The 11,863-nt window shown below is 44.7% G+C and overlaps 1 protein-coding gene across 4 annotated transcripts in view; it reads left to right on the top strand.

The window, feature by feature from the left end:
* The window catches only part of Adar (adenosine deaminase RNA specific), a 43,801-nt gene that overhangs the window by 11,779 nt on the left and 20,159 nt on the right, over nt 1-11,863 (top strand). For 2 of the 4 annotated variants that reach the window (XM_036190703.1, XM_036190704.1), the window contains exon 1: nt 9,346-9,424. The exons of the other annotated variants lie outside the window; for them this stretch is intronic. In XM_036190703.1, coding sequence (XP_036046596.1) covers nt 9,397-9,424 — 28 coding nt within the window. In that variant the 5' untranslated portion in view covers nt 9,346-9,396. Of the gene's footprint in view, nt 1-9,345; nt 9,425-11,863 lie in introns of those variants that run through there. 4 annotated transcript variants of the gene reach the window in all.

Here is an 11,863-nt window from a genome sequence, read left to right on the forward strand (position 1 = left end):
CCAAACCAGCATTAAGTATTTGTGTTTGGGGTGTGTGTGTGTGTGTTGGGTGTGTGTTTGGATGTGTGTGTGTGTGTGTGTGTGTGTGTGTGTGTGTGTGTGTGTGTTTGGTGTGAGTGTGTGTGTGTGTGTGTGTGTGTGTTTGGTGTGTGTGGGGTGTGTTAGGTGTGTGTGGGGTGTGTGGGTGTGTTTGGTGTGTGTGTTTGGTGTGTGGGTGTGTTTGGTGTGTGGGTGTGTGTTTGGTGTGGGTGTGTGTTCGGTGTGTGTGTTTGGTGTTTGGTGTGTGTTTGTTTGGTGTGTGGGTGTGTTTGGTATTTAGTGTGTGTGTGTGTGTGTGTGTGTTTGGTGTGTGAGTGTGTGTTTGGTATGTGTGTGGGTGTCAGCTGACTCTGTAGCCAGAGCTGGCCCTCAGCAGCTGGCTCTATCGGTGGAGAGCATCCTGTCTCTGCCCTCTTAGTGCTGGCATTACAGGTGGTGTTGACACTTTACACAGAGCTTAGCAGTTGTTTAAAGTATTTGTTGGAAAACTGAGTATGTGTGCTTTCCCATGAGGCCTTTGGGCCCCAACTGCATAACAAATCCTGGAGACAGGTGACTCAGCAATACAGCTGCTTCTCTCACAGCTCTGGAGGCTGCTTGGTGTCACTGCACCCCAGGGGAAGTGGGAGCTGGCCTGAGCTGCCTCTGGGATGTGCCTGGCCTTGCTTGCTCCTGGTGGCCACTGCTTGCCTTGGGACTACATCATTGTATCCTTTAATGTCAGCATCTCAGATTGCTCTATTCTGGTGTCACAGGACCTTCTCTGCATATAGGTGGAAAGATCTGTGAACTTGTCAGTAGTGAAAGGATGACATTGAAAACCGAGTTAGGAAGCTTGGCGTTGGTGGTACACACCTGGAATCCCAGCACTTAGGATGCTGGATAGGAAGATCTTGAGCTACATGGTGGAATCCTATTTCAAGGAAAGAAAAAAGAGAAGAGAAGTTAGAAATGGCAGAGTCTTATCAACTCCCTCGTCAGGGAAGATTGGAAGACCGTAGACAGCCACAATGGCACTCAGCTGGCCCCATTGCCCTTGGAGCTTCCTCCTCAGAGTCTGCTCCAGGACAGCAGGCGACAGCATCGCACATTGCCTTTGGAGTCCCTTAGGAAGATGAGTACAGACTACTGCTCAATTAAGAACAAGGAGAAAGGCCAGGTGGCGGTGGCGGTAGTGGTGCTCACCTTTAATCCCAGGACTTAGGAGGCAGAGCCAGGTGGATCTCTGTGAGTTCGAGGCCAGCCTGGTCTACAGAAGGAGATCCAGGACAGGCACCAAAACTACACAGAGAAACCCTGTCTTGAAAAACCAAAAAAAAAAAAAAAAAAAAAAAAAAGGAGAAGGAGAAGAAGAAGGGAGGAAAAAAGTAAATAAATGCGTGTATTGGATTGGTTGTTTGATGAATTGGCCATCTGGCAAATTGGCTTCCTGTGAATTGGCTGTTCATGAAATCCACCTGCTTCCCAAGAAACACTGTAGCACTCGGGGCCCAGTCTGCTGTTGCTGCCTAGATCCAGCCAGCACTTACTCCCTCCGCTTCCTACAAGCTGGAGATGGGGCCACTGCTCTGCAGGAGCTAGGCCTGAGCAGAGCTCACAGGCTGGGATGGGGAGAAGAGGAAGGAAAGGACAGTCTGTGAGAATCCTTGGACCCCAGATGTGGACCAGTAGCTGAGTCTCTCTACTGGTCAAGAGCTACTCACAGTCCCGAGCTTGCATAGGGCAGGCAGCTTGAGTAACAGAAGGATTTAATACGTAGAGCCGCAGGTATATGGTCACTTGGTGAGCTGCTCATGAAGCTAAATGTGCAATGGTATGCATGTAGAATGTTCTGCACGGAACTATTAGCCATTGTGTTTACAACTGTTTTAGCATTGTTATTCATTCTGTAACTTTATTGTGTAATTGCTAACAATGCTTGGCACAGACATTTTTTCCTTTCAGTTACTGGAGAACTCTGCCTCAGTAATAAAAGCATGTCCCTTCTTCTGGAGACCTCTGTTTTTTTTGGGGGGGTGGCTTGGTGGCACCCATCTGTACTTCCAGCAGTTGGAAGATAGAGGCAGGATGATAGGGCTCAGAGTTAGCCTCAGCTGTATATGGAGTTCAAGGTGACTCTGTACTGTATGAGACCCTGTGTCAAAAAAAAAAAAAGAAGAAACAAAACCAAAAGCTGGCTCTGGCTTTTGGCATCTACAGACTATCTCTCAGGGTCAATATAACTGGCTGATGCCTCATTCTTCTGTCTCCTGAAAGCTCCCCAGATGATCTGAGCAAGTTAGATTACTAAGGAAGGTCTGTGAATTTTAAAAATAAGTATTGCAGGGATAATAGCTATTTTGATGGAAAGAAAAGCCCAATGATAAATATTGAAGAGATTGGGCATGGTAGTACACACCTATATCCCAGAACTCAGAGTCAGGAGTTCAGGGCTAGCCTAGGCTACATATCAAGTTCCTGTTCAGCCAGAGATATACAGTGAGACCCAAGGACAGGAAAGAGAACATGGGGGGGGGGGGGAGACAGAACAGAGACTAATAAATTTATGCTTAGAGCTCCACAGATTATGTTTCTTACGAGCTAGGATATAGGGTGGGGATACACACAGAATTTAAAATCTTTAAAATAATACTGATGCTGTTAGTACTTAGTAGCTCAGGGCGTCACTACTTTCTCTGATAACACATTGCTAGTTGTTCATGTAGCATTCTGTCCAAGCAGTGCATTTCTCTCAGTGGCTCTACGGGAGCCAGCACTGAAGGTGGGCAGACTCTACTGGACTGTAGAGGCAAATGATCTACCTGCCGTAGACAGCGGTCTGTGTGCCGGAGTCTGGTTCCGGAAAATGAAAGTCAGAAACTGTTGTAAATCACCCAGATAACAGTAACTGTAGTTAAAGCAAGGCTGGTGGGGACTGAGATCTAAACCTAGTGGCAGCTGCTGAAAGCGCATGTGGAACTAGGGCCTGGTCACAGTGAAGCTGAGGGGTTGTTTTATTTTGTGATACCTTATTATAGACATAACTCTGAAGTATTTAGGTGGTGACTAATAAGTAACCCTCAGAGATAAGTACAGTAATATCCGTCACCAGTCTGGGAGAGGAGACAGGTTTCTGACTAAGACTGTGGTGGGCACTCAGTTGTAGAGATTGGGACAGACTGTCTGTGGGTACTCATTTGATGAGATCAGGACAGACTGTCTGCGGGTACTCAGTTGATAGACTGTGACAGACTGTCTGGGCACTCAGTTGATGAGATCAGGACAGACTGTCTGCGGGTACTCAGTTGATGAGATCAGACAGACTGTCTGCGGTACTCAGTTGATGAGATCGGGACAGACTGTCTGCGGGTACTCCGTTGATGAGATCAGACAGACTGTCTGCGGGTACTCAGTTGATGAGATCGGGACAGACTGTCTGCGGGTACTCCGTTGATGAGACTGTGACAGACTGTCTGCGGGTACTCCGTTGATGAGACTGTGACAGACCGTCTGTGGGTACTCCGTTGATGAGACTGTGACAGACTGTCTGCGGTACTCAGTTGATGAGATCGGGACAGACTGTCTGCGGGTACTCCGTTGATGAGACTCTGACAGCAGCAGTTCTTCCAAGGCATAAAATGAACTTGGAGGAGAGAAAGTTCTCTGAGAGCTCTTCTGTGTTTGGTTCACAGAGGCTGAAGGACTAGAACAGCTGCCTGCACTGGAGGCCCATAAAAGCACTTCCAGATTCTTCCTGATTACTTACTGGGAAGGCAAGAAAGCAGAGGTAAGGCACCATGCAGGTTATGTGAACGGAGCAGAGGACCTGGGGAGGTGGGCTAGAATTCCTGCATGGAGAGGCATTCTCTCTGCTTCGTTACCTTTTAAAGTTGTGGAATATAGCATGCACACACATACATATATATGTGAATGTAGATGTATCCGGCTTGTTAAATAAGAAACACAGAACCGATTGCAGAGTTAAAAACCACGAGGTCAGAGCAAGAGCGGAAAACCTTACCCTTCACTGTTTCTGCGGTTCTTCCTCTCCGCAAGAGACCTACTTCTGTGCGTCCTGTCTATTTAAAAACTTTATGTTCTCTTCTCTCATTGGTTGTAAACCCAGCCACATGACCCCCTCGTCACTGCCTGTTTGTACAGACCTCCAGGTCTTCTATGGTTGGTATTGAGATTAAAGGCGTGTGTCTGCCATGCTGGCTGTGTCCTTGAACACACAGAGATCTGCCTAGCTCTGCCTCCCAAGTGCTGGGATTAAAGGCGTGCCCCACTACTGCTCAGCTTCTGCTCTGGCTTGCTCTGACCTCAAGGCAACTTTATTGACATACAAATAAAATCACATTTCAATACAAATAAAATATCACTATATTTCCCTTTTTTATTTTAATAAAAAGAAAAAAAAGGAAAAAGTTACAACTAATGTAAGAAAAACTATATATAAAAGTACAATAACTATATACCATATATACAAACAATAAATACCTAAACAATGTCTAGTCCATTTGTATTTGACAAATTCAGAGAAAATAATTTTATTATCTACCCTATTTTGGTAAGTCCAGAATGTACCTGATTTATCTTTTATCCTAACTTATATTGTTAATGGAACTGTCTTATAACGTCTTTCAAATTTATACATTTACAGCTCTTAGTGAGTTTTTCTGAAATCCTTAACAAAGATAATTATAACTATAACTAACTGATCTTTAACTCTCTCAGAGACCCAAGAAGGAAATAATACTACCTAATAAAAAATAAAAACAAGAAGTGCATGCAAGCAGCTTCCAAAAAAAAAAAAATGTGAGTTGACAGAAACAGCCAGCTGCCTGGACAGTCACCTGAGGTTTCTCCGCAGTGTTGGGGCATCATCTTCAGCCTACAGGCTTAGCGTATCTGACAGACTCTTTTGTGAACTAGGATGTACACAAGGTCAACAGTTTGACCTCACATTTGGTGAGAGCAGTCCATGTACCAGAAACACCTGAATTCCATTAGTGTCATGTCCTGATTCAGGATTTTAAATTCTGGAAATTATTGATGTCTTTTCAATTCAGCTGTCCATTTTTCTTGGCTGTGTATATGTGGCTTCATCTCGGCATCCTGTTCTTCTCCACATCCCTCTATTAAACGCCAGTCTACTATTGAGAGGGGTGAGCTTAGTTATTCTTCAAGAATAACTGTTTCATCTGTTGTTCCATTGCACGTCAGAAGCCATTGGCCCACTCTCTGTTCAGCTGCCTTTGAAGAAAAGGGCACGATACCTTTTACAGATTGCAAAGGTCACTCACTTCAGGGATGTGCCATATTGTCCTGGCTTCAGAAGATGCCTTTTGTTAAAGCCATAACCACACTTGTTTTGGCAAGAATTGGTAGTCCTTTGTTTCATGTCCTGTCTGTCCTGTTTGTCAGCAGTTGATTAGAGGATACTTTGTTGTCCAGTGGCTGACTTTTGTCACAATGAAAGTTAACTACATATGTAGTTTCTTTAATGCCCATATTTTCTCTGAAGTAGATTGGTACTGCCAGGAGCCGTCATGTCTCATAGTCATAACAAAAAAGAAAAATTCTTAAGTTATTAAAACATTTTAAATGCCATATTCTGTAGATCTCTGAAAGGTTTGAAGATGACCTGTCTATCTAAAATATATCTGTTTGATCTTGAAAACACACCTAATATGACTACAAGTTCAATTGTAATGTCTAACCATTAATTTTTATTTTTATATATCCTAATAGTTGGTAATACTAACATTCAAGGATTAGCAAATTGCATTACATTGTTAAATGAATGGTATAAATACAATATCTCGAGCAAGATTAGAAATACGTGTATGGTATATTTTAACAATCTCAATCTCAATAATAATTTGTATACAATATAAAACAATCCAATTGAATGTAAAGTATTTAAAACTAGTAATTGTCTTTTTCTTTTCTTTCTTTTTTTTTTTTTTTAACAAGCACCTTTTGCCTAGCCCTTTTCCTAACCCTTAACAACAACTTGTAACCAACCCTCCTAAACAATGAAAACTATCCCAGACCCAATACCCATAAAAGGACCAAAAAACCACCCACCCCACACCACCCCTTTGGGAATGTGAGCGTCGAATTCTTAAAATTGCTTTCTGTTGGGTATGGGCGAAGTTATCTTTATTCTGAAAAGAAAAATTTTTGGTTAATTGACAAATTCTAGGAAAGGTAACTATATTCTTTGTTATCCATAATGCCAAAGTTCAGGGTTTATCTCAAGTCCTTATTCAAGTAGTCTTTGAAACTGGATCATCTCAGCTAGCCATCTCAGAATTGCTCTAAGCACTTTGTAGTCCAAAGCTGAACTGTAGATGATGTTTGTCAGCTTAGTGATATTATTTTCCATGTGGAATTGTCGTTGTGGGGCCCCATCTTCTTCCTGGAGATTTCATTTGATGTTAGGCCTGGCCGTGATTTCCTGCAGAAAACTGAAAAGAGACTCGAACACAAAGACATGCATAGGCAGCTAGTTGAAGCCTTTTTTCTAGAATTAATTAGTACTCATATGACCATTATTATCTTAACAAAGTTTAAAAATATATATATATCTTGTAAATTTTGATATAAAATTCATACTTTCAGAAGAGTTTAAAGAATCAGAATAGAATCAAAGAATTGAGATTAGTAGTAGAATAGTCCCTTAATTAGTTTGGGTTTTCTCCTGTCCCATGTCAGAAGATGGCTCTTTCTTCTGGTATGATACAGGGAGTTTTCATTTTCCTTTTAACAACATACTTGAGTTTAAAGGAGGAGAGAGCCATTCTCCAACTCTAAAATCAACTTGAAGCTTTAATTGAACTGGGACTACAAGAAGACTAAGAGTATTAATTTTTTAGAGAAGAGCAGAAACAAACATTTAGAAAAATTTATGAAATTTTGTAGATGATATACCAATAGGCCATTTTACTCTTTTTCCTGGGACAGATGATTTGTCCTTTTTCTTCAGTTGTCTCATTTGTCCAGTGTTCTTCAGATTCCTTAGCCTTCATTCTCCTAAAAGACAAAAACAAAACCCTTCCCCAAGTGTGAACATGAATAAATCACTAGTGCATAACAATCAGTTAGCAAACATATGTAGCCACTACCCAGGTGAAAACTGGACTATAGTACCCAGAATATTCTTTCCATTCAGAGCACCTCCCTCTATGCAATACATGATACAGCTTGGTGTGGCCTGGCTTGGGACTCTACATGTCTTCTCTCCGTGTTATTGTATTGCTTCCCATCCATTGCATGTGGCTGTAGTTTTCCCCTCCATTGCTGTAGACTATTCTGATGTTGCTACATTTGCTTATTTTTGTTTGATAAACCCTTGTGTCGTTTCCAGTGTTTTGGAGGTTATCCTGCTAGAGGAATGGAATGGTTAAGTCATGGGTGTGTTTTCCTAAGCAGTGACTTCTGCAGTGAGTGGGGGCTGCTCCTACCTGGTCCTCTGTGCTACTTAATGGTGCTTAACTGGTGAGTGGACAGTAACTCACTGTGACCTCCTTTCCTGAGGTTCCCTGAAGGCACCAGACTGAGCTTTCCTCGTGTGTGTTCATTGTTATCTTTATCTCCCCCCCCCCCCCCCCCCCCCCCCCCCCCGTGAAGTCTGCTTTGCACACTGTTTGCTGATTTGAGTGCACTATTATTCATTCACCCACCGTCCGGACTCGCCGTGCAGGGCATAGAGTCCTAACAGCCCTGCCCACAGGGGCGCCCCAGAGAGCACGGGAGGCAGCTATACCAACAGGAAGAAGGCCCTGATTGGGAGTGGCATTTGAGCCATCCATCTTGGCCAGACTGCTGCGTTCTGGGGCTCCCACTTGCACCACGTGCTGGGTGCTGCACACTAGCACACACCAGGTGCCCAGGACTGTGAAAGTGTCTTGTCAGCTCCAAGTGCCCACTTGCTGACAAGTAAAGTCGGCCATACAAATTCCCCTTTCCTCGCTGCCACCCCACTACCTGGAGTCAGGGAAGGCCTCCCTGGGACACAGTCTGTGAAGCAGATTTTGAAATACAGCTTCACAGAGCTGCAGAACATCATTCGAAAGACAAGGAGAATTTCCCCAAACAAAGTGGATGAATTCATCAAACAATATGCCAGGTAACAAGAGGAGAGATCGCAGATCTGAGGACTTTGTCACAATTGTCTCTGATGTGAAACAGCTCACAGTAGCCCTCCTCCCGACCCTCAAATTCCCCTTGGGATTGTCCCAGTCCTGTGACTGTTTTCCTGAAGGCCATCCTGACTACCCACTCCGTGACGAACACAACACAATACACAGGAAAGTGTGTCTTGGTCTCGAAGTCGATGTCTGCTTCCCTTAACATGTTCACTGAAACTGTTGGCTGTGGGTGGGGTTCCTCCAAAGTTGTAATGAACTCCCCATTAAGGATAGCTCTTGCTTCCCTTCCCCCCAAAAAAATTGGTGCCCTGCACACGTGATGTAATGACATGTTCCCTGTGACTGGCAGATTGGCAATAAGAGACGGCTACAAACTGTGATTGGATGCACATTCTTGTAGCTTCTTCCTCGAATATTGGCCTTGCCTAGATGTGAAGCTGCCCAGAATGCATAATCATTCACTGTAGGCCTTGTTGAAATGTATATTTTACTAATTAATTATATTTTAGAACAGGAAAAAAAGAAAAGCAGCTTCACAGAAAGTACTAGTAAAAGGGCCTGCTAGAAGGCCAGGCCCAGTGGTGCACATCTATAATCCCCTGCACTCAGGAGGCAGAAGCAGGAGGATTATGGTGAGTTAGAGGCCAGCCTGCACTACATACTGAGTTCCAGACCAGCCTGGGTTACAGAATGAGACCCTGTCTCAAAAAAGCAAAAACAAGGGAAAGGAGGAACATTCTAGGCCAAATAACAGAATATACAAAGGAAGGAATTTTATCCGTAAGAAGGTATGAAGTTTGTGGCAGGTGACAGGGTGGATGAAGCTCTTGGGGACAGGACATCCACAGGACTAGGGAGAGACAGACTTGTAAATCTCTCAAATAATGGGGAGTAAACACGGCAAAGGAACTTCCTCGCCCGCCCGGCAGAGGGGACGCTGTTGAGCGCCCAGCTGAAGCTTTCAGAAGACCATGAACAGAAATAAACCCGGCGGCGGCTCTCAGCTATCGGTATGAATAGTGCAGGGCTGTCGAAGGCGGAGTGGCGAGGAAGGCCGTGGGTGGGGACTGCGGCGGTGCGGCCCTTGGGGTGGGCGGGGTGCTGCGCTGCCGCCGAGAGCAAACCCCGCCTCCTGGCCCAGGCGGGGGAGCCTTTCCAGGAAACGAAAGCTAACTCTGGGGAGCCATCTTGCGGCCCAGGTGCGGGCCTGGCCAGCGCGATGTCTCAGGGGCTCAGGGCACCCGCAGGTAAGCCCGCGGGGTCTGCACCCCCGCCTCCGGCCAAGGAGTGTGAGTTGCGCGTGTCCTGTGCTCCCTCGCCAAGCCGATCTGCCCTTCTGGGCAGTTGTATCCATTAGTTGTTGGAGCTTTGAGCAATAGGAAGGAGGCGTGGAGATGGACGGGGTCTCCACCCTGAGGACCCAGGCCAAGGCAGACACCCTACCCTTTCTGCTACGGCCGCTGACGCCTCTGCTGTAGCCCCACTCGAGCAACTTTTCTTACCCCAAGGCCCTTCCTCCTTGCTCTCTTTCCACTTCCTGGGGAATTTAATTAGCTTTCAGATCACCTACACGGTTAGGGTTAAGGTGTCTTTCCACAGCTTATGGGGTAAGCGGCAGTGGAATTCTGCTTAGCATTAAAGAGATTGCAGTCCGTGAGTCCCAGCTGCAGTGTTCTAAACAGAAGGATCCGGATTCAGAGGGCTCATGCTGTGTGCGGCACTGAGTTTGACACTGGAGGGCAATGGGCATGGAAAACCGATGCTTGGCGCTGAGGGCCGGGAATTGGGGGCGGTTGAACGCAGAGGGGAAGGAGAGTTCTGTGTCTTGATTGGGTGATGGTGGTGGGGTTTTGTTTTGTTTTGTTTTTTTGAGACGGTTTGCATGTGTTGCTACCTTGGCTGTCCTGAGCCATCCACTAGACTCTTTCCTCTAGTGCTGGGTTTGCTGTCACGCCCCACCCAAGTTTATACCTTAATTTTAAGAAGCTATTTGGGATGAACCATGGCCTCACACTTGCTAGGCAAGCGCTCTACCACCGAGCTATGTGTGTGTCTGTGTCTGTGTGTACTTTTAAAACTTAATTTTTCAGGGCATGGTGGCATATGCCTTAATCCTCTCACTTAGGAGGCAGAGGCAGGTGGATCTCTGTGAATTTGAGCCCAGCCTGGTCTATAGAGTGAGACATTGTCTCAAGAAACCTACCCAAAAGGCCAGCTTTTAATTTTATGGATGTGCATGCATACCTGGACTCATGTCTGGAGGTCAGAGGACAGCCTCGGGGTTGGGTCCTCACCTTCACCTTGTCTGAGACAGGCTCTCTTGTTTCCAGTGTTGGCCCTCAAGCATCCAGGAATGTTTCTCTTGGTCCCCTGTACCCTCAGGAGTCCTGGAATTAGTGATGTCTATACAACACATTAGGCCTTTTTGTGGGTTCTGGAGATTCAATCTCCGGTCCTTAGGACTCTGCAGCAAATGCTTACCCACCAAGTCATCTCCTCAGCCCTTAATGTTGTATTTTAAATGTATTTTCAAAAGCCCTTCGCTAAAAACACAGAGGACATCTGACTTGAAGGAAAAGCATTTATATATATGTATATATGTGTGTCTATGTATGTGTATCTCTGTGTAAATATATACATATATGTATGTATATATACATATGTGTGTTTACACACACACACAATGACTTTGAATACTCAGTCCCATTAAGTGACTGTCTGCAGCTGTTCTCAATTGGGAATTAGTTTTTAGAGGGCTTTTAGGGGTAAGACAGAATAAAGAATTCCTTCTTTAGTCCTACCTTCCAAAAATAACTCAGTAAATTCATTACTGTTTCTTTTCATCTTTGTTCATACTAGTGTGTGTGTGCACACGTGTGTGCACTCGCGTGTACACACACACTCACTCTTGTGAATTTTCCCTTTTTCTTAATAGAAAAGACTATAATATACATGTACTCTGCCATTTACACTTTTAACATATACTCAAATTTTCTGTGGTCAAAATACAAATGGAGCCGGGCCTTTAATCCCAGCACTTGGGAGGCAGACACAGTTGGATCTCTGTGAGTTCGAGACCAGCATGGTCTCCAAAGTAAGTTCCAGGTCAGCCAGGACTACACAGAGTAACCCTGTCTCTTTAAAGGGGGGGGAGGGTGTCCAACATATATGTATATATGTTTATAAACTGTAATGTTCCATAGTGTGAGAATATTTCAACTTATTCAGCTATTTTGTAACTAGGCACTCATATTTGCCAGATTTTGTCTGAAAATGGCCATTTAAATCAAGACTGTATTTAGGGGCTACCAAGACAGCTCAGCAGTTAAGAACAATGAGTGCTGTTGGGCCACAACCATCTGTAACTCCAGTTCCGGAGATCTTTGGCCTTCTTGGGCACCAGGCACACATGTGATACACAGACATAAATGTAGGTAAAACATCCACACACATAAAATAAATAAGTCTAAAAATAGGTATTTACCTAGAAACTGACTTTAACCTCTCTGAAATGAAAATGTCTTTTCCCCACATTCACTTAGAGAGCCCATCAGAAATCACCTAGTCTCCGTGCCTGAGCTGTGTGATTGGGCCATCCATTCTGCAGCACAGCACCCTTTCCCAAGAGGAGCCGGGTGGTCTTGTGTGTGCAGACTTCAGTTCAGGACACGCTCTTCAGAGCTGTC

Source organism: Onychomys torridus, chromosome 6 (genome assembly GCF_903995425.1).
Source record: "Onychomys torridus chromosome 6, mOncTor1.1, whole genome shotgun sequence".
Classification (NCBI taxonomy): Eukaryota; Metazoa; Chordata; class Mammalia; order Rodentia; family Cricetidae; genus Onychomys; species Onychomys torridus.